The sequence below is a fragment of the Enhydra lutris genome, unplaced genomic scaffold, assembly GCF_002288905.1.
Source record: "Enhydra lutris kenyoni isolate GAN:26980312 unplaced genomic scaffold, ASM228890v2 scaffoldscaffold49, whole genome shotgun sequence".
Classification (NCBI taxonomy): Eukaryota; Metazoa; Chordata; class Mammalia; order Carnivora; family Mustelidae; genus Enhydra; species Enhydra lutris.
Window position 1 is genome coordinate 12762633 of NW_019154133.1, and position 23520 is coordinate 12786152.

Here is a 23520-nt window from a genome sequence, read left to right on the forward strand (position 1 = left end):
ATAATATATATTAGTTTCTCTCTTTAGTGAAAGTATCGAAATACAGGAACCTCAGCGCTCACATTGCAGTGGTTAAGAAATGAGGAAGTGTTTGGATTCACTTATAAGCTCTAAAACTTCCTAACTGTGGCCTTGGTCAGGTTGCTTTATCTGTATCTCCATTTCCTCATCTGTAAAATGGGGCTAAACCTAGGTGGTTACGGGCACTGAAGTATTCATAAATGTGAAGTCCATGGTGAGCGCCTGCCAAGCTAGGAAGTACTCCGTGAATGATAGTTATTACAATTATACCTGAGTTTGATTCCTGACCTGTCATTTATTATCTGTATCACTTGGGCAAATGAGTCATGAAAACAGGTCAGAGAGTTTAGGTGATCTGCAAGGTGAGAGAGAGAGTGTGTGTGGACACATGTATAAAAACATAAAAGTGGGGATTTTTTAGCAAGAAGATGTGTGCCAAGTGCTCAACCTCATAGTAAGTGTTTCCTGAATGTTAGTGAACACACACACAAACCCCAACATGCTATACTATGAGAGGACTTTCATTTATTTATTTTAAGAATGTTTTACAACTGGAATAATAAAAGTATTCTTTATATAGAAACAGACGGTCTTGCCCTTGCCATTTCTGTAAGTTTTTCTCATAAATTGAGACTTTTTTTTTTAATCTCAGAATTTTAAAGACCGTTTCCGAATAAAGACAGATAAATGAATTTTAATCTGGACAAGTTAGGCAACTCCAACACAAGCCCTGCATTGTAGTTGTTGGTTTGATGACTTCTTTCCAGAATGCTCAGCCTCCAGGGAAAGCTGGGGGCTCCGAATGTTGACTGGGGGCTGAGTACACAGCGCTTGAAGGGGAGGACCGTGCCTACGTTGTGCAAGGGACCCAGCTCCTTCCCGAGTCTTCTCGTGGAGTCTTCTCGTCCGAGGCCTCACTGAACCTCGCCTTGCTATTCCTGGCCATATTAGCGCCGGCTGACGTCGCTGGGGATAGAGGCAGCCCAGCGACCGGCTATATTAAGGAACTTAGCCTGTGAGAATTCAGAAAGTAGAAACCATCTTCTGCCACTGATGTCATACTAGACATTTTTCCCCCTGTTGGTAATGATAGTTTAGAACAGCTCTCTGCGGTTCACATATTCTGCACGGGATTTTGCTCAGCTCGGGCTCCAAGAGAGGAGTTTGCCTGCTCTAGGAGCTGTGTGGATGATGGAAATGTTACAGCAAAATATCTGTGTACCGGTGAACATGAACTTCACTGTGCCTTTGATTGTTGCAGCATGTGCTACAGAGCTGCGGCTGCCCGTTTGCAGCCTAATGTGTTTATTCCAGTCTTCCCAATAGCATCTTGAAGGGTCTTTCAGCTAAAAAATTCATGAGTGTTATTGGCTTTCAGTCAGAAAATGGAATATGTCTTCTAGTTACTGTCTGATATACCACTTTAAGGCCATTATACAAAAGTAAATCTAAGAGCATATTGAAAAGGAAGGACTTTTTTAGCTTAAACATTTGTGTATACACTGTACTACTTTGGCGTGGAGTAAGAAACAGCATGAGACAAGGTAGGTGCTGAAGCCATTTTACTTGGGGAATAGCTGGACAGAGTTGCAGGCCATGTTATTTTCCTTAGTCCCGTCTCCAGCTGGAAACTGCTGGTATTTTATTATTGAAAAATTATGTCCTAATAATAGTACTTTGCATTTGGCTTACTGCAGTTAATAAAAAAAAAAAAAAAAGAACGTCAGGCATATAGTAAGTTGCTTAGAACTAGTGAAGTTAAACAGAGAATTTGCTTCCAAGTAAGATGCCTTTTATTCTGTGTTTACATGAAGTGGGTTTCCTACAACTTCACGATAATCTCATTGTTGTCACTGTATGAATTAATGTGCAGTTTTACGAGTTTGACTCTGTAGCTGCATGCTGTAATATGTGAGGTAGATTAATGTTCTATGTAAAGCATGAAGCAGTATCGTGTTTTGTAAAGATGAAGTTAAAAGTGTTCTTATGATCTAGTTAAAAAGGGTTCTGACACTTTGAGAAAAATAATACACCCTTTGACGAGCTACAGTTTATTTTTGAAATACTGTATAATACCTTCTGTCACTGTGTTCAGTGCACTAATTGTTTTGCCAGGGGAAAGAAAAAGTCTGATTTTTCTGTGTGCTCTCGTCTCTGCCGTTAGTAAATCTACACAGTTAGATTTATATTTGCATGTGTAATGGTCCTTTGTTTGCTTATTTATATGAAGCAACAGTATATCCTTGCGTAATCTGTATATTTACTGCAGAGAATATTTATTTAATTCTTGCCAAGAGTTGGGGTCTTGCCAGAACAATGTTTGCTTTGGATGATTTTGTCCACTTGACACTTTTGCAAAGAGGTCTTTTTCCCCTCCTCCGTCAACTCCGTGTTTTTATCTCTGTATCAGTTTACTGACTTCCAAGGTCTGGCCATTCTCTGCTTTCTGCCTTTCTCAGGCATCTGCATCCAGAAGCACATTTGGCATAGTTGAACACTAGATACTGTTTTCTCTTTGACTTATCAGAGACTGGCGCAGAAATTGTTCTTTCTAAAGTAAAAGGGACCCCTCCCGGAACACAGTATACTTTAAGGGAAAAAATGTTTCGAGTTTAGAATGAGCAAATGTTTTTTCGCTTGTGATAAAGAAATAGTGAATGCATCTTTCACTGCTGAGGTGGGCTTCTGAAAAGATTATCTTTTCCTAATTTAATAGAATAGAAATCGAAGGGGGTTTTAGTGAAGTTTCAGGTACAGCGGTAGCATTGAGTATTTCTTAGTCTTACAAAGAGTATGAAGAATCAGACTGCGGAATACACAGCGATGTCATGTAGCTCTTGTAAAGAGAATTCAGAAAGAACCCGGAAGGCCTTGGAAGCTGTAGGAGCCTTTCTGGTCTCGTATCAAGAGCTAGATGATTTATCAGGCATCACCTCCCCTTGTAGGCGTTAATGAGAGAAGTTGTTTCAACAGCTCTTTGTATGTCATTTCATTATAAATTTCATCTCAAAGTAAGGAATTTCAGAGGGTCTAACTTTTAAAAAATATTTCTTAGAACCAGCAATAGAGAGATCTGATGTTGATCACTTAGTATATTTGGATTTCAGCAACAGTGTTATCCTTACTTATTCTTTAACTAAGTTTGTTCCACATATAATAAATCTGACAGTTTTACAGGCCTTGTTTGGAAGATGGCCAGTACTGATAAAAGATAAAATGCACATTATCGTTCGCATGAAGTCTGGATGATTAACTAGCTTTAATGATATGAGGCGGTATTGTGAACTGCAGCTTTGTTACCTGATAAGTTATAGTGATGAATTTCATGAGCGAAGAGTGCAGTTTTTGTGTTGAGGCTTTAACATTGTGTTTTGCTTTCTGTCCTCATGCTAAGGATATAACCGGCATTGTTCACCCCTCCCAGAATATCGTTACTTAAAAAAACAAACAAACGAAAAAAAAAACAAAACAAAGCAGGTCTTGATTCTGGTGACTGTAACACTTTACCATCTAGTTTATACGAGTTGGTATCAGAGGATGTTAGGGAGGAGGGACTGTCAACAGTGAGTGTGGGATTATTTGTTGTAGCTAACAAGAACGGACAAATTGAAACTCCTTTTCCAGACTTGTCCTTTCACAACCCCCCACATCTGGTAGAGACTGGCTTGTTCTCAATGACTGTAATTACCATCAGATACGACCCAAGAGTTGGCTTGTGTCGTTTTCAGTTGTTGTGATTTACATTGAACCGATTCGGAACTGAGAGTGAAACGCTCGAGAATTTTAATTTCACGGGAATGTTGAAAACGTGCGGAAACTTTAAGAAACTATTAATCTAGCCCGCTTACAAAATAAAATAGGATTTCTAAACCTTCACTGCTGCCCGTCACTATTTCTCTCTCTTACCCTTCTGTTGGGAATTGATTTTTGACTTTGGTCTACAAAAATGCATTAAAACTCATCAATCCAGGGATCCCTGGGGTGGCTCAGTCAGTTAAGTGACTTCTGCTCAGGTTATGATCCTGGGGTCCTGGGATCGAGTGTCAAGCTCCCTGCTCTGCAGGGAGCCTGCTTCTCCCTCTGCCTGCTGCTCCCCCTGCCTGTGCTGGTTTGGGTGCCCCCCCCAATAGATAGATGGATAGATAGATAAATAAATTAAAATCTTAAATAAATAAATAAATAAATAAAACTCATCTATCCATAACGTTTATTTTAGTTGATTTGTCTATGCCTAAGTGCACACTAGGGGTCATAAATCTGTGTATTGAAGCTGTCGTTCTTTCTCTTGTAGCTGTGTCACTTGAGCGGGGGAAAAAAAATTCACTCACCTAGCCCCAGAGCAGGTTCCTGTGTGAAATCCTGGTGCTTGCTGTCAGCAGAGCCTCACCTAAGGCATGAAGAGTATCAGTTAGAGTCCTCTAGATTAGAGCACCACACTTCTCTTTGAGCACCTCGTTAATGAGGCTCACTGTTATTTATTTGGTTCATCCACTAAGGACCAGGGCATAAATCCACACGTCTGCTCCGGGATTTCATCTGCTTCCAGCCCTGTGGCAGGCAAAAAGGAGGAGCCCAGGACCTGCTGCTTGCCAGCACCTCCGCCACCCTCCTCCTTTCTAGGCTTCAGCCCTGAATTTGCTCTCTCACTTGCTTTCTTTCTCCCTTCCTTTCTCTCTCTCTCCTTCCCTCCCTCTGTTCCTTCCTTCCTTCCTTTTCTTTCTTTCTTGTCTTTCCTTTCTTCCTAGTTCTTCCTTCCTTCCTAGTTCTTCCTTTCCTTCCTTCCTTCCTTCCTTCCTTCCTTCCTTCCTTCCTTCCTTTTCTCTTTCCTGCCTTCCTGCTTCCTCTTCTTTTTTTTTTTTTTCCCCACCTGAGAGGCTCATCTTTTTTCCCCTGGTTAATGAGCAGAGTTTCAGAGGGAACATCCCCAGCCTGATACCTCGGCTGGCAGAGTGCATCCACCTGCCTCCAATTGCTACAGACCCCCTCTTTTTTCTTTGGTGGTTTACAGGTTGGTTGGTGGTGTGCACTGGGTATACGTAGCCTCAGGAAGGTTGCTCAGAAAAGAGGACATAGGGGGTAGACATCAAAAAATAAGTAAGCATGTTCATAAAACTTTTTTCTTTTTTTGAGGAAATGTGTTTAAGGTACCATCACATAATAATAAAAGAGAAAATTTAGCCCATAATAACTTACTTAAAGAAGAAATTAATCATGTTTTAAAGTTACAAGTAGAGTGGTTTGTGAGCCAGTGTTGAGTAGACTCAAGTAAAATATAAACGGTCTGCTCAAATGGTTTTCTATACTTAGACCAGAAATTGTTAGCACCTTGCTCTGCTCCTTGTCTCTTTCTAGCCCCTCAGTTGAAATATATCAGTTCTGTCCCTCCGTGCAACATTACAATTACTAGGATATCTATTTTGGGAAATTTAAGATAGATGATGGCTAAAGCTAATGTTAAATCCCAAAACTAAGTACAGACTTTAAGTAAGATAATCTTTTGAAAAGCTTTCTGATCTTTCTGATAGTACTGTATTTTTTAATATATATGGTGATACTTTGTGTGTGGGGGGGGAATAACCATTTTAATCAACAGACTTAACACATACAGCTGCTATAGAGGGCATTTTGTTATATATTGTTATATTTTGATGATAAAAATTTACTTGAATTTTTATGATTTATAGAACACTCCTTTCACATTGAAAATCCTGGAGGTCACTTGTTAAAAGCTTACTTAGATTGGATGGGTAATGTTTTCCCTTACATGCTCATAAGTGAAACCATGAGAATTGTGGTTCCAAGAGAAATAGAGAAAAGGAATGTTCATGAGTATCATCCAAGAAGGGTTTTGGTGTTGAGGTTATTGCTTCACCCGTTGTCTTTTTATACCTCCTGCAATGCCCTGGCTCCCTTCCTCACCATCAGAACGCCTAGGCCTTCCTCAAGGCCAGCTCAGTACCTCCCTAGCCCAGCCAGCAGTGTTCTTCTTTCTTGGACCTTAAAGTACGTAGGGGTGTGCGCCTGTTACAGAATACTTTTACCAAGTTTACTTACTACCATTTCCCCATGTACAGTTGTATCTCTTCTCTTACCTTGTTTTCTTCTGGAGAGCAACATTCCTCCTCATGCTTCGAGCCTGACACTTAGAGGCAGTCAGGCAGTCTTTGAATGAATGAATGAATGAATGAATGAATGGGTGAATGAATGAATGGGTGAATGAATGAACGAATGGGTGAATGAGTGACATTGACAATGACAGTGACACTGAGATGAGCGCAAAGAGTCAAGCACGGGGACCAGCACAGTCCGGATCTTGCAGCTCCTCCCTCCTGAGCTGTGCTTATGTGATTACTGGAAGAATGGCCTCTTTGATGAGGAGACCCTCGCCATAACATCTTCGTTTAAAGTAGGAGTGTGTAACCCTGTAACAAATAACCCCAGCTCTGCCATTTGCTAAGCTGCTCAGCTGCCCTGGGCTGGAGATGCTATGCTTATCCCCATTTAACAGAAAAGGTCATTAAGCCACGAGAGGTAACTTCTTAAGATCTCACAGCTAACCAAGTGGGAGAGCTGGGACACGGATTACGTGGCTACAGCTGCTCTGCCCAATTGCCCCTCATAGTCTGTTTTGATGATTAAATCGTGTCCAGCAGTTGCCGGATGCATAGTAAATGCTAAATGAATAACTCAATACAGATTATACTTATTATCAGCCCCAAAATGTGCCCACGGTACAGGACCTTGGGGCTTGGCTACATTGCTCCCAAGGCAGGAAGCTCAGGCGTTAACTTTCAGATTGTCCCCTCCTGTGTGACCTCGTGAATATAATGTGCAGTTGGTGCAGCCTCCTTCAATGATACAGTGTTTCTTCATCCTGCTTCCACATGACTCTCAAGAAAATTCATTGCTCAGCCCCCTTGGATCAGAGCTGTGACCAGAAGGAGTGCTTGTAGGGAGACTAAGCGCTGCAGATTTCACGGAGTGAAGGCTGTGCAGTTTGATGGGTATGTGACAGTGCTACAGTGACTGGTCTTGGGTGCTGCTTTCTTTCTTTTTTTTTTTTTTTAAAGCTTCAGGTTACCTGAGTCTTTTTTTTTTTTTTTAAAGATTTTATTTATTTATTTGTCAGAGAGAGAGAGGGAGAGAGAGCAAGCACAGGCAGACAGAATGGCAGGCAGAGGCAGAGGGAGAAGCAGGCTCCCTGATGAGCAAGGAGCTGGATGTGGGACTCGATCCCAGGACGCTGGGATCATGACCTGAGCCGAAGGCAGCCGCTTAACCAACTGAGCCACCCAGGCGTCCCCGGGTGCTGCTTTCTTAGCCCACCTTCCTCTTTGTCCTTTCTTCCTGAACCTGTTACTCTCTGGCCTTTTTCTGAAGTTCTTGATGTGTTCTACTGTCTTGCCCTTCCATCCGGTTTTTCCAGTCTAGAAAGGAAGAAAAGGGCAAAGGTGACTTTAGACGCCGGGGAGACAGAAGGAAGGGGGAAGCTGCAGAGAACTGGAACTCTAAGAAAAACGTTTAAATGCTGACGTCATCTTTTTATGCTGCATTTTTTTTTCTTTTGCTAAGCAGTTATTAAGCACTGTGTGCTGAAGCGACTACATCATTCCCCCAGTGTCTTTGTTAGTTCTTTTGTTTAGTTCTCGTAGAATTTAAACCTCTGTCACCCTGATCTTTGCGTATTTAAATATTATTTTGATTTTATTAATGATGACTGATGTGAACACACTGATTCCCTTACTTTATGTCCTTTTATTTTCTTACTGGAAGGAACCCAGCAAGCAGGAGCTAGTAATTGTCCTCCTTCATTAGGGTCAGTAATGTTCCCTGATTTTTTTTTTTTTTAAGGATATTTTAAGACCTTTGGTGATAGCAGCTAGAATTAGCCAAGGGAGGGAGTATCAGGAGCGGCAGGATGTGAGAGAGGAAACCACGGAGGGGAGGTGTGCTCAGGAAGGCGAGCTGCCGGGGAGAGAGGGCACTGAGGGCGGAGCAGCAAGGCAGCTGCTGCAGGGGTGGAGGGAACGGGAGACTCCACCGGGAGGCACGACCTCCTCTCTTTGGGGAGCATTGCTTCTGGAAGCCTCGTGTAGGGCCAGGGTCCATTGTACCTGGGCAGATTTGGAAACATTGAGCTTAGTGATGGGGCACTGCCTCTTCCCAGGGCTGTCTGTCGTGGGTGAGACTTCACATTGGTCAACCCCAAACAGAGACCGGGAGGAGCCCCTTACAGCACCTGTAGTTTCCCCGTGGTGCAAGATCACTCCTGAAACCGAAGGCAGGCTGCAGAAACCTGGGGCCAGCTGGTTGTAGTTCATGGTGCTGCTGAAATACATCATCTGCTTAAAGAGTCTGGGCCCAGTGAGGTAGGCTTGTTGGCTTTTGAAGTGTGAACCTTGATGAACACTTAACTTTTAAACAAGGTCAAAAAAAAATAGAGCCCTTTCTTTAGGAGTTACACGTGCATATTAATCCAAACAATGTGTTAGTAACTGTGGTCAAATTTCTGATTGAAGTTGAAGTTCTTTTATTGGTGGTAAATTGATCAGCCACTTTATCATCAGCTCTGTTCTCTCTCTCTTCTCCCCTCCCCATTTCTTGTTTTAGTTGCTGATATGTGTTCAAGATGAGTGGGATTGGAGAAAACACCTCTGACCCATCCAGGGCAGAGACAAGAAAGCGCAAGGAATGTCCTGACCAGCTCGGACCCAGGTTAGAACTTGCTGAGAAACAGAATCAGTATTCCCCATGAAAGTCACGTGCGTGCAGCACTGACTTGACACCCCCTCTCCACCCCACCCCACCCCCGTCAAAATACTGTGTTTGGTTTTTCTCCTTAACAGTTAAACCTTGAATATGTATTATTTGGCTTACATTTTGGTTATGCTGATTGGTTACAGATTTTACTATTCTTTACAAGAAGACGAAAGCTTCATGCTGCTTCTGATGTCACCTGTGTACTTGACTGTTAAAGCGGGCTTATTATATGATTTTGAGTCTTCCACATTTTTTCTGTTAGATCACAAGACATGATAAAGACAAGAAGATCCCATAGCAGAAGTTGCTGTTAATTTTACACTGTTTTATTTTTATTTATTTTTTTGAGTTGGTGACAAAGATTATGGGCCTTCAGTGAGTAAAACAAGTAATTTAAAGCAAGTTCCATGTCATATATTATAGATGGAAGTGTGAGTTGCTCTGATCTCCATGCAGGGTAATTTAGCATGGTCTAGTAAAATTATAAATGTGTATCCTCTTTGAACTGCAGTCCACTTCTAGGAATTTTCCCAGAGTATGCTTTCACACTGGCAAAATGATAGACACTGAGGTTACTTATTACAGCATTGTTTAACAATTGCAGAAGATTAGGGAAAACTTAAGTGTCTATAGGGAACTATTTAAGTAGCTATGATACCTCCATAATCTGGAATGCAATACAGCAATGAAAAAGAGTGAAGATGTTTAATGGATTGATATAAAAAGAATCTCTTAAAAACATTGTTACAGAGAAAAACAAGTTGTGAAGCATGAGTATGGAGTACTACCCTTTGTATAAACCACCCCTTCGTATAAACCATTTGTTTTAGGATAATGAAGAAACACTTAAGAGTTGTTAACCCATTTTGGGGGATGAGAACTAGTCTAATAGGGAACAAAGGTAGGATAGAGACTTCAATCTTTTGGTTACTTAAATCATGTAAATGATTTAAAAAGTTCAGTAGGGGCTCCTGGGTGGCTCAGTGGGTTAAAGCCTCTGCTTTCGGCTCAGGTCATGATCCCAGGGTCCTGGGATCGAGCCCCGCATTGGGCTCTCTGCTCAGCAGGGAGCCTGCTTCCTCCTCTCTCTCTACCTGCTTCTCTGCCTACTTGTGATCTCTGTCAAATGAATAAATAAAATCTTTAAAAAAAATAAAATAAAGGGTGCCTGGGTGGCTCAGTGGGTTAAAGCCTCTGCCTTCGGCTCAGGTCATGATCCCAGGGTTCTGGGATCGAGCCCCGCATCGGGCTCTCTGCTTAGCGGGGAGCCTGCTTCCTCCTCTCTCTCTCTCTCTGTCTCTCTGCCCGCCTCTCTGCCTATTTGTGATCTCTGTCAAATGAATAAATATAATCTTTTAAAAAAATAAATAAATAAAATAAAATAAAAAGTTCAATAAAAGCAGCAACTTCTCTTAAATAGCCAGTAAAAAGATCAGCTGGAGAAGAACAGGGCAGAGGACTAGGAAAAGTCATTAAGACAGGAAGAGAGGGAGAAAGAGCAAAAATATTTTATGTTCCCTTTTCCCCTTTTCCTGCCAAACAGAACAAGTCTATTAAATTGCTACTGAACACATCCCAGCCCCCAACCCTCGGCTGCAGTATGTGGCCTCTAGGTTCCCCAGTACCTCCTGGCTGTCCACAGCCATCTGTCTGGCAAACTGCCTTTAATGCCCGGAAGTCCACTCGAGGAGGCAGTTTGATAAAATGGAGACCATTTTGACGGAGGGCAGTTCTCCTGTGTCTTGCTGCGCTGGTGCCCTGGTGCGGGGCGGGGAGCCTCCAGACCCCCTCCCCTGCGCTCTCAGGTCTTTTGTAACACAGTTCCCCTTTCTCACCTATTTGTCATGTGTTCATCCGTCTTGTGGGGAGAGGGAGCTGAAGAGAAGTTGAGGGGGGCTGAGGGGTCCAGGGGGCAACTTGTCTCCTCCAGGTGTCCCAGCCACTCCCTACCTTTCCCTGTACTTAGTGAAGTAGAAGCTAGGAATAAAAATGAGATGTCAAAAAACCAAATTCTGGGCCCGTCTCTACCAGTAACTCACTGGGTGATCTTGGACAAGTTGTGTAACCACTGTGAAATGGAGAAATTGTCTTCTATCTCAGCTTTATTAGTTTGTGAAAATAAAGCTGATACTTGGAGGCAAATAGATGGAAGTCTATTACAGACTACAAATTCTTATCAATTAGTATTATATATATTATAAATATAGAAAGCTGCTGCATGAAACAACTTACATTCCTTATTTATTGTGTAGTTTGAATGGCATTTAGTGGGCCCTCTACTAAAAAAAAAACTAGTTGTATGCTGTTATTATCAAAGGGAACTTGCTGTTTTGTCAAATTGAAATGAGAAGATCTTGCCAATTTTTATTTTTCCCTCCCTTGCATTAATTTTTTAAAACTTTAGTTGAACTTGGACCATTTGTATATATTTTGTACGTCATTCAGCTTGGATAGTTAACAAATACCCTAGGTCAGTTTCACTTTTTGTTTCTGACTGTACTGTGGTTTTTTTGCATTATCTAAAAATAATTGTTTGGTTTGATAACCAACATCCTAAAGAAGTCTATGAAATTATGGAGATTTACTTTTATCTTTTTAAACTTTACCAAAAATCCCCACAGTGTATTTATTCCCATTATAACGAGGTTAGGTTCCCTTTCTTCTTTTACTAACCCTAGTAAATTTTTAAAAATTTTATAACATAATCTGCCTTACTTTTCTAAAACTTTTCCTCTGTGTATTCAACAATAAATTTGATGCCTGCCTCTGCCAGGTGTTGTATTAAGCACAGTGATGAGCAAATCATCCTGAGCTTTGTCACCGTGAAGCTTACTGTCCAGTGGAAGACATGATATACATAGAACAAACAGTCACGCAAGTAAATCTGTGATCATATACTGGGATGAGTTTGATTTCAGAAAAAACACATGCAACACTTAAGGCAAGTTGAGGGGTTTTTTTCCCTCTGCAAAGTACTTCCATGTTTAGATAAGTAACTTTTGTTTGCTATCTTTATATTAGAACTTGTTTAACATGCTTATTTTTTTTTTAATAGTCCCAAGAGGAGCACTGAGAAACGTAATCGTGAACAGGAAAATAAATACATCGAAGAACTTGCAGAGCTGATTTTTGCAAATTTTAATGATATAGACAACTTTAACTTCAAACCTGACAAATGTGCAATCTTAAAAGAAACTGTGAAGCAAATTCGTCAGATCAAAGAACAAGGTAAGAAGCCTGAATTAATCTTTTGGAGAGTTTATCCGGGTTCTGTTTTTTCATGTGTGAGAAGTCCCTTCAGAGTCCCTTTAATCCATTTCTTATGCTTAAATTATTGATGAGGAAATGATGTCACAGTGCAGATGAATGCAAGTATCACTTGCAGGGGTTTATAAATAGGCTTTATATAAAATTCAGCAATTCCCTAAAGACAGAAGAGACTGAGGTGAGGCAGGGTGATGTAACTTTTCATCTAGTAAAACTCAATTAGGTGCCCACTGATTCTCCTTCCCTACCTTGGAATTTTCATTGCCTGCACAGCAAGGGTCTGTCATAATTTGCAAGTGAGGAGCCAACTAAAGATGGAAACCAGAAGTAAGGAAGTGAGCCACCTCCTGTCTCAGCTAGTCAGCATATTTGATTAAGTCTCAGCCTCAACTGGCCATGCCGCTAGATTAGAATTTCATATCCTGAATGACAAGAGATTTGAAAGGCTCAAGCCTCTAGTCAGAATTCTTTTGTGAGTTGAAACACAGAACATGACAGCTTTCTTCCTGGGTTTTTTTTTTTTGTTTTTTTTTTTTTTCCCTGAGATAATTTTCTGCCTCTTTTCTTTGAAGAAAAAAAAAAATTTAAGAAAATAATATTTTAAAAAACACATTGGACTTAGTGATGCCAAAAAAAAAAAAAAATCCGTATCAGGCAAGTACGAACAGTGTTCTGGGTGCTTAGGGCCAATGTGTGCTCTTAAAGTATTCACACACTGCTTTCCTTCGGGGCGAGGGAGATTATGATCTCTTGTAATCTGCTTTTGAATGCATCCTCTCAGTTCATTTTTTTTTTATCTACCTTTTATGTGATATTCAAAAGAGGCAGATTTTAGAAAAATAATGTCTTTGTCTGTGTAGGTATATGACCTGAAACTTCCCATCTGTTATCAAATCTTAGCTGCCTATTTGCATATCATCATCATAGCATTTTTCATTTTCATACATTTACTATTAAGCTAAGTTTTATGTAAAACAGTGTTACAAATGTAGTTCTGCCTTCTAAGAACTTAAAAATACATGCCTAAGGTACACAGCAGACTGAGGTGAAACAACAGAGTTTCTAATACAAGCCCATTCTGAAAATGAGTCTTTATTTCCTGGTTTCGCCACCAAAGTTCTATTACTCGGCAGTCAACATTCCATGAGTTTCTGCTCTCAGTGCCTGCCTTGGTCTCCCTTCATCTCTTTCTTCTTCCCCCTTTTCCCTTTGAGATCCAGTTATCAAAAACTCAGTTTAATCTCCATTTTATATCTTCTTCATTTTGGGGGCAGACCAGCAAAGGATAGAATAATATTCCTACAGCTCTTAGGAGAAATAATTGATTAAAGTTTCATAGTACTTTGAAGTTGCTGTTTCTCTCATGGCTGAGATTACGGCGGAGAAGCAAGCTGCTTGCTTCAGGCTTCTGGAGATTTTGAATGATAGAATTTTGTGAACATTGCACGTTAGGCAGTGCTTTTGCACTTTAAAACAGTTATGTATTTTTTACTATCGAGGTCTTGCACAAGGTCTAAAAGTTTTGCAAAACCTTGGTAATTCCCCCTTGCAACCATAAAACACGTTAAGATGTGCCACGCTGGGACTCTGCCATACTTTTACTGTAGGTTTAATCATAAGGCCGCATACCACAACCACCCAAGAAGCAGCGGCAATAAACACCCTGTCATGTCTTATTCTTATAATGTTCCTATTAATTTGCAGAGTAATGGGTTTTGAAAGGGGAAGCAGAAATTAAAAACCAAATGAAAAACACAGATGCACTTTCATGTTCTAATCTAATATTTTAAAAGTATTTTTTGTGTAACAAATTGTTTTTTTAAAAACAGCAGGACTTCAGAATCATATCAGACAGAAGCTAGCTATGAATCCTGGGTCTGCCGCTTACAAGCTCTTTGAACCTGGGCAAATTATTTTCTCTCTCTCAAACTCCCGTTTCCTCATACAGAATTTAGCAGTCATAATATTGAGGTTGTGCGGTTGTTGAAATTATGAGCTATGTATATGTACTCAGCCAATACCTGTCAGCGTGAAGGTTTGGTAGGTATTCAGTAAATATCTTTTTCACACTAAGCAGAAAGTCGCCTTCTTTCCCTTACCTATGCTAGGGTCTTCAGCGAGCTCTTACTTCAGATGGAGAATGGGAGATAAAAACGGTGGGAAAGTGGGTTATGAATATCCTTTCCTATAGGGTCGTTGGAAGAAGGTACGGTTCTGAGGCCAGAGAATTCTGCGTAGTCTTTGCAGACTCCTCCGCTGCCAGCTGAAGTTCAAGAGCAGCAAAGAAGTCAGACCCGAGCCCTTCTCTCTCGTTCTTCGTGCCCAACAGATCCCCCTTTCGATCGGTATAAATTAAGTCCAGCCATCATCTTTCCAATGTTTCCAAACTTCATTTGTATTTCAGTCACAGGCCCCAGATTGAGTAAAATCCTAATTGTGCTAGAGCAGTTCAGTTGGATTGCTTGAGGATCCCCACTAAAGATTCCACCTGGGGGGTGGGGGCGGGTGCGGAATCCACCTCGGGAAAGCTGGGCTCATATTGAAGGCGCCGGCCGGTGTCAGAATCTCAGGGAGCTGAGCCAGGCATGCGGGACTTTTCCTCGCGTGTCTGCTCGGTCATCAGCTGCCCCTTGAGTTCCCATCCACTTTGTAAATAGGAGAAAGGGTATTTTAAAGTGACCGAAATGATGGGACTTTGGTGGGAGAATTGCCAGCTGTTGAAGTACGTCACCCTTCTCCTGTGTAAGCGCCTTATGAGACCCAGGCCTGACAGACCCCAGCCCCGCAGCAGCACGCGCACTGCGTGGACCTCGCGGCAATGGAGCAGATGCACATCTTGTGGACTCAGGCCCTTACACCAGGTTTGTGATATGGAGGTGTGATGTTTTGTCCCATTTGAGACGATGCTGATAATGTTTAAAACTTCTGGCTCCTATAACTTAACGATAATAGTTCATGAATAGTGAATAACCTTTTTTTCATAATTGGGGAGGCTAATATTGCTTCTGTTCCACAGAAGAAGAATAACTAGTATGAAAAATACAGATGATTTAATTTGGAATTACTATGTCCAACTTCACACTCCTTAGCTGGAAACTTCCATAAAAATTTCTGTGGAAAATACATAGTAATTCCTGTGCTCTTAAAAAATTAAATTGAGGAGCGCCTGAGTGGCTCAGGTGGTTAAGCGTCTGCCTTCCGCTCAGGTCATGATGCAGGGTTCTGTGATAGAGTTCCACATGCGAATCCCTGCTCAGTGGAGAGTCTGCTTCTCCCCCTGTCCTTCCCCCTACCCCCCGCTTGTGATCCCTCTCTCTCAAATAAATAAAACCTTTAAAAAAAAAAAAAAAAAGAGGAAGAAGAAGAAAGAATAAAGAGAAGAAAAGGAACAGGCTACCTAAAAGACCATTCTGGTTTCTCATTGTGATTACTCTAATGACACAGTTTTGATTTCAGTGCCATTTTGAGAACATTGGGATCCCAGATTGCTTTGTACTTGTGAATTTCCCCTAATATAGAAAATAACATTAAAAAAAGTATTTTAAAAGAAGGTGAGGTCCTGTGGTATGCTAGAATCACTCATATCAACCAATGAAAGCCAGTTTTTCAGTTTCAAGAATTTTTAAAGCCAACTGATGAGCACAGCCATTGTTAAATTATACAGACTTAAAAAAATTACATAGACTTACAATTAAATTATATTTTAAAAAGCCAAGGAAGACTTAAATTTATCATTTTCTAATTCTTCTACTGCATTTTGCTAATGCACTAAAGGCTCTTGGCAACTTGAATCACCTACATGATAGAAATACTATGAAGTGGTGGCCACTCTGCATCTCTTCCTAAGTCCACCTTCAATAATGTCACCATGGCTGATTGCAAATACAACAATCTTGACACCCTGGAAATCAAGGCTTGGTTTATTGTTTCTTAGCTGTCATTTTAGACTTAAAAAGTAAGGGAGATTGGGGGGGGGAATTATGGAGAAAATGTTAATTACCTTCTGACATTTTTTTAATCAACTGACATTTTAACATTAGCCATTATGTGCATATACAGTAGATAATATCCAGTTCAGCAAAAAAAAAGTCAGTTGCACATTGACAATTGCATTTCTGCACACAGCATCTTCATACATTTTCATTATTTCATTTTTGTCTTGTTAACTTAAATGACAATTTTAACCAATATTCATATTGGAACTGTTTTTCATCCGTGGTAATCAAAGGTTGGTTGCAATCCAAGAATTTGGCAAAAAGTCATGGAAGCATTCTGTAAGAATCAGTTGGCTATGTAGAATTGACAGTAAAGAGTATTGTATTATCATTATACATTATATGCCGTACATCCTTTATAAGAGTAAAATTTGTAGTAAACATCATGATGCTTACTATTTTTCCCCCAGAGAGCTGGGTTTTTAAGTATTTCCCAGTATACCACTTGTAGCCATGGAGGTGGGAAGGTTGGATTATAAATGTAGGTGAATCAGATTCATAAACTAATGAGATTATTTAAGAATTCAAGAAAATAGTAATGGAAACAATCTAATCTTAGCCCATAAAAGTTCATATGGAGCCTATTAAAAATACATTTTTCTTTCCTATTCTTTTTTTACCATCTTAAATGCATGAAGTTCTTCCAGTGGAAATTGTCATTCAAGCTGAAGCCTGAGCTTGAGCTAATAGCTGTCATGAAGCAAAGTAAGCAGAAGGGCTCTGATTATCACATGTCTTTCAGGGATCGGATTTCTATAAATCAGGCTTTTGGGTTGATGCTCGTAGGCCTTGCTTAGGTAGTATGTGATGAAACCTTACGGTGTTGATGGCAGAGGCAGGTTAGGAAACTCCGCCTCTCTTGGACATGCATTTGTAGATAATAATCCGTGTAATAATCTCTTTAAATCATAAGCTTTATGATCTAAAATGAACACAGTCTCTCTTCTCCCCAGTTGTATGACCACATGCAAGTTTCTTAACATCTTTGGGTCTTAACTTCCTAATCTGTAAAAAGAGGGTAAGTTCTTGTGAAGCATATGCTCAATAATGTTTATTTAGGACTTAATCTAGTCCTTGGCACGTACCTACTAAACAGTAGTTATTGCTCTTATTATTGCTTCTGACATCTGTACTTGGAATCATCATCCAAGAAGATCTAGGTTTCCTCCCTGAGGACTTCAGGACTGGGGACTCACTACTGAAACTAGATTTTGGATTCTTTGTTACGATTTTAAGCCTTAATGTTCTTATAGTGTTGATTCTTTTTACTTTTAATGTAGAAGTAAGTAAATAAAAGCTATCCAATTACGCAGACAAAAAAAATACACATTACAGATAGGTTGGTGTGACTACATCTGGATCCCTCCCTCTGACTCTGTTGCTCCTGCTGGACCTTTCTGGTACCTCCTTGTCCCTGTTACCCAAGTGGCATTTTCAAGAATCTTGCTTTAAGGAGAACTAAAGAGGGCAGAGTCTTGGCAGTTTTTATTTCATCTGTATTTACTTCAATGCAGGAATGAATCTGACTGGCCTTAGTTTTCTCTTGAAGACCTGAAACTGTTACATGTTTCCATACATCCAGTAATAAATCAGACTTTATTTCATTGATAATATAGTCAATGATTGGCATTATGTTCTTGGCATTGCAATTTTTAATAAAGATATTTTTCTAATGATGTATAAATAATTCACTTTCATAGTTTTATATGGATTAATGGCTCATATTATTAATGAAATCCTTAAAATTAGCGAGCAGGGGTAGAATGCCTGCTGTCATTTCTTCTTAGGATCCCCCCCACTTTTTTCCTAAGTATATGGAAGGGGTTATTTTGTTTATTTAACAGCTTTCAAATGGAGAGGATTTAAGTAATTTAACGTACCCTAATGCTTTAGGATTTCAGCAGTTTATGACATGAGCTGTGATTTCAAGACTTAAACTAGCTTCCATTCTCTACAGAATGTAGACATCCTTTCTCTTCTTGATCATCTGCTGGTATGGAAAGAAGTTAATTCTGAGGGGTGCCTGGGTGGCTCAGTCCATTAAACGTCTGCCTTTGGCTCAGGTCATGATCCCAGGACCACCTGGGATTGAGCCCCGCATCGGGCTCCTTGCTCATCGGGGAGTCTCCTTCTCCCTCTGCCCCTCCTCCACTCGTTCCCTCAGTCTCTCTCAAATAAATAGTCTTTTTTTTTAAAAAAGGAAAGTAATTCTGACACTGCATTGCGTGTGTTGATTTCATTCAAAAGCAAGCATCATTTGGTAAATGTTTTATTGAGTAAATACTACATGCAAGACATATTGTTCTTCACTAGGCGGGAATCCAACAATCAGTCAGTAATGTGTTGTTTCCCTTGGAGCTTTCACTCATTTGGAGGGACATTGGCTTGTAGACAGCTAACTGAGGAACTATAGAGGACGGTGGAAATAAGAATGATGACAAATGCTGGTGAAAATTGATTGATTTGGGGGAGGGAGCAGGGTGGAGACAGGTGGAGAGGGAGGGAGAAAGAGAATGAGAATCTCAAGCCATCTCCACGCTGAGCGCAGAGTCTGACATGGAGCTCAGTCTCATAACCATGAGATTATGACCTGATGCAAAATCAAAAGTTGGACACTCAACCGACTGAGCAACCCAGGTGCTCCTTTATTTTATTATTTTTAAGTTTCAATTGTAGTATAGTCAACATACAGTATCATATTAGTTTCAGGTGTACAGTGTCACGATTTGACGTTATGTATATCACAGATTGCCTCACCATGATAAGTGTAAGTTATCATCTTTTACCGTGGAAAGTGAATGCAGTATTATTGACCGTATTCTCTATACTATACTTTTTCATTCCTGTGACTTATTTTATAACTGGAAGTTTGTACCTCTTAATCCCCTTCATCTGCTTCTCCCATCCCCCTGTCTCATTTCTCCCCTCTAGTAACCACCAGTTTGTTCTGGCTATGTGGAATTGACAGTAAAGAGTATTGTATTATCAAGTGTTTTTACAAGTGTTTCTGGTTTTTTGTTTGTTTTGTTTCTTAGATTCCATATGTATGTGAAATCATATAGTATTTGTCTTTCTCTGTCTGATTTCTTTCTCTTAGCATAGTACTCTCTAGATCTGTCCATGTTGTTTCAGATGCAAAATTTCATTCTTTATTATGGCTGAGTGATAACTGTACAGGGTATAAACACACACCCCACATCCTTTTTATCCATTCACCTATCAGTAGGACAGTTGGGTTGCTTTCGTATCTTGGCTGTTATAAATGATGTTGCAGTAAACATAGGGGTGCATACAGCTTTTTGAATTAGTATTTTTATTATTTTGGGGTAAATGCCCAGCAGTAGAATTACTGGATCATGTGATCCTTCTATTTTTCATTTTTTGACGTACCTCCATACTGTTTCCCTCAATGATTGTACCAATTTACATTACCACCGACGGTGCAAGACGGTTCCCTTTTCTCCACATCCTCACCAGCACTTGTTATTTCTTGTCTTTTTGATACTAGTCATCCTGACTGGTGTGAGGTGCTGTTTCACTGTGGTTTTGATTTGCATTCGCCGGATGCTTAGTGATGTGGGGCATCTGTTGTTGTTGTGGTTGCGGTTGTTGAGCATCTTTCATGTGCCTCTCGGCCATCTGTATGTCTTCTTGGGAAGAACATCTATTCAGGTCCTCTGCCCATTTTTTAATTGGATTTTTGGGTTTTGGTGCTAAAGTTGTCTGAGTTCTTTATATATTTTGCATACCAACCTCTTGTCACAGTATATCATTAACAAATATCTTCTCCCACCGTGAATATTTCCACTGTTCTGATTTTGTAATAATCACAGCAGGCTAACCATTTGCTATAAGACCATGCATGTGTCCCCAGACTTTGTTCTTTCCCTAGGTCTGGTTTTATCAGTGCTGGTGATAAACCAAGTCTGATTTTTTTTTTTCCCTATGTCTGATTTACATGATGCATCGTATGTGGGGAATGTCTATGACTGTAGGTATATAATCATCCTTGAGAAATGACAACAAAGCAAGTGTAATAACTTTTGAAGATAACCATTGCTAATTTGATGATTTACCAGTTGCCATTAAATGATTGTAAAACTAAAAACAAAAACAAATACTTTCTCCTATTCAGGAGATTGCCTTTTCATTTTGTTGTTGGGTTCCTTCCCTATGCAAAAGCTTTTTAGTTTGATGTAGTCCCACCTGTTTATTTCTTGCTTTTGTTGCAGTTGCCTGAAGAGAAAAATTTAAAAATGTATATTAATAAGACCAGTGTCCGACGGGTTACTGGCTGTGTGTTCTTTCAGGATTTTTATAGTTTCAGGTCTTAAATTTAGGTCTTACCCATTTTGAGTTTATTTTTGTATATGGTATAAGCAAGTGGTCCGGTTTCTTCTCTTGCATTTAGTTAGTTGTTCAGTTTTCCCCAACACCATTTATTGAAGAGACTGTCTTTTCCCATTAGACATTCTCGCCTCCTTTGTCATAGATTAATTGACCCTAAAATCATGGGCTCTCTATTCTGTTCCACTGATGTCTTTGTTTTTGTGCCAGTGCCATACTGTTTTGATTACTATAGCTCAGTAGAATAGTTTGAAATCTGGGGTGGCACTACCTCCAGCTTGTTCCTTCTCGAGATTGCTTTGGCTATTGAGGGTCCTTTATGCCTCCACGCAAATTTTAGGATTATTTGCTCCAGTTCTGTGAGAAATACTGTTGGTATTTTGGTAGGGATTGCATTGAATCTGTAGATTACTTTCACTACTATGGACATTTTCATATTAATTCTTTTAGTCCATGGGCGTCTTTCCATTCATTTGTGTTATCTTCAGTTTCTTTCATCAATATCTTACAGTTTTCAGAGTATAGGTCTTCACCTCCTTGGTTAAATTTTTTTTTTTTTTTTTTATTCATTTGACAGAGAGAGAGAGATCACAGGTAGGCAGAGAGGCAGGCAGAGAGAGAGGGAAGCAGGCTCACCGCTGAGCAGAGAGCCCGATGCGGGGCTCAATCCCAGGACCCTGAGATCACGACCTGAGCCGAAGGCAGAGGCTTAACCCACTGAGCCACCCAGGTGCCCCCTCCTTGGTTAAATTTATTCCTACTTTGGTTTTTGTGTGTGTGTGGGTATGGGTTTTTTGGGGGTGAGGGGGTTTGATACAGTTGTAAATGGGAAGTTGTCTCAACTTATCTTTCTGCTGGTTCATTATTATTGTATAGAAATGCAACAGAATTTTGTAACTTGCCACCTAACTGAATTCATTTTTTAGTTCTGGTGGGTTTTTTGTGGAGTCTTTGGGTTGTTTTTTTGTTTTTTTTTTTAATTTTTAAATAAAGATTTTATTTGTTTATTGAGGGAGAGCAGGGGGAGGACCAGAGGGAGAGGGACAAGCAGGCTCCGCATTGAGCATGCAGCCCAGTGTGGGGCTCAATCTCATGACCCTATGATCAGGACCTGAGCCAAAATCAAGAGTTAGACACTCAACCAACTGAGCCACCCAGGCGCCCCTAGGAATTAATTAATTTCTCCCTTCCCTTCCCTTTCCTTCTCCCTTTTCCCCCCCTTCCCTTCCCCTTTCCCAAGATTTTATTTATTTGAGAGACAGAGAGTGAGCAGAGTGGGGCGGCGGGTCAGAGGGAGAAGGAAACTCCCCGCTGAGCAGGTAGCCTGAGGGCTCCGTCCCAGGACCCCAGATGCAGTCACCCAGGCACCACCTAGGGTTTTCTATATATAATATCGTGTCAAAAAATAGTGACAGTTTTACTTCTTTCTTACCAATTTGGATGTCGTTTTTTTCTCTGCCTGCTGTGACAAGGATTTCCAGTACCACATTGAATAAAAGTGGGCATCTTTGTTTTGTTCCTGATATTAGAGGAAAAGCTGTCAGCTTTTCACCATTGAATACAAGGCTAGCTGTGGGTTTGTCATGTCATGTATGACCTTTATTATATTGAGGTATGTTCCCTCTATACCCACTTGACTGAGATTTATCATCAGGGGATGTCTAATTTTGTGAATGCTTTTTTTGCATTTATTGACATCATATGATTTCTTTTTTTTTTTTTTTTTTTTAAGATTTTATTTATTTGACAGACAGAGATAGGCAGAGAGGCAGGCAGAGAGAGAGAGAGGGGAGGAAGCAGGCTCCCTGCGGAGCAGAGAGCCTGACATGGGGCTCGATCCCAGGATCCTGGGATCGTGACCTGAGCTGAAGGCAGAGGCTTTAACCCACTGAGCCACCCAGGTGCCCCATTGACATCATATGATTTCTACCCCTTATTTTGTTAATGCGCTGTAACACATTGGTTGATTGATTTGCAGATACTGAACCATCCTTGTATCCCTGGAATAAATCCCACTTAATCGTGGTGAATGATCCTTTTAGTGTATTGTTGAATTTGGTTTGTTGATATTTTGTTGAGGATCTTTACATCAGTGTATATCAGTGTTTGATTTTAGTGTCAAGGCATTGCCTGCCTCATAGAATGAATTTGGAAAAATTCCTTCCTCATCAATTTTTTTGGAATAGTTTGAGATGAATAGCTGATATTCTTCCTTAAATATTTGGTTGGATTCACCTGGGAAGTCATCTGATCCTGGAATCTTGTTTATTAGGAGTTTTTTTTTATTACTGATTCAATTTTATTACTAGTAATCGGTCTGTTCAGATTTTCTGTTTCTTTCTGATTCAGCTTTAGAAGATTGTGTATTTCTAGAAATGGTTCCATATCTTGTAGGCAGTCTAATTTGTGGGCATATAAACTTCTATATCAGCCTTTTATTATCTTTTGTGTTTCTCTGCTGTCAGAGGTGACTTTTTCTCTTTCATTTCTGATTTTATTTGAACCCTCTTCCCCCGCCCCCCCTTTTTTATGAGTGTGGCTAAAGGCTGTTACTAATTTTTATCTTTTCAATGAAGCATCTCTTAATTTCATTGATCTTTTCTATTATTCTTCTAATCTCTATTTAACTCACTTCCACTTTGAACTTTATAATTTCCTTTGTTTGTTCTTCTTTTTCTAGTTCCTTTAGGTGTAAGGGTGGAGCATTTACTTGAGATTTTTCTCATTTCTTGAGGTTGGGCTGTATCTCTTAGAACTGCTCTTGCTGCATCCCAAAGTTTTTGAACCATTTTGTTTTCATTTTCCTTTATCTCAAGATATTTTTTTATTTCCTCTTTGATTTCTTTGTTGACCCATTTTTTGGAATATTAAGTCTCCACATACTTGCTTTCTTTTTTCTTGTTTCCCCTCCAGTTTTCTTCTTGTAACCGATTTCTAGTTTCTCACCACTATTAGAAAAGATGCTTGATATGACTACAGTCTCCTTAAATTTTTTGACACTTGTTTTGTGACCTAACCCAATTTGTCCCAGAGAATGTTCCCTGTGTACCTGAAAATAATGTATCTTGTGCTGTTTTGGGATGGAGTGTTCTGTGTATATATATATCTGTCAAGACCATCTGGTCTGAAG

The 23520-nt window shown here is 40.1% G+C and overlaps 1 protein-coding gene across 2 annotated transcripts in view; it reads left to right on the top strand.

Annotated features, from left to right (window-relative positions):
* Window positions 1-23520, top strand: part of LOC111156771 (nuclear receptor coactivator 2) — a 294726-nt gene that overhangs the window by 180710 nt on the left and 90496 nt on the right. For both annotated transcript variants that reach the window (XM_022517836.1, XM_022517837.1), the window contains 2 exons: window positions 8632-8736; window positions 11837-12009. In XM_022517836.1, the coding sequence (XP_022373544.1) occupies window positions 8651-8736; window positions 11837-12009 (259 nt within the window). In that variant the 5' untranslated portion in view covers window positions 8632-8650. The remainder of the gene's footprint in view (window positions 1-8631; window positions 8737-11836; window positions 12010-23520) is intronic.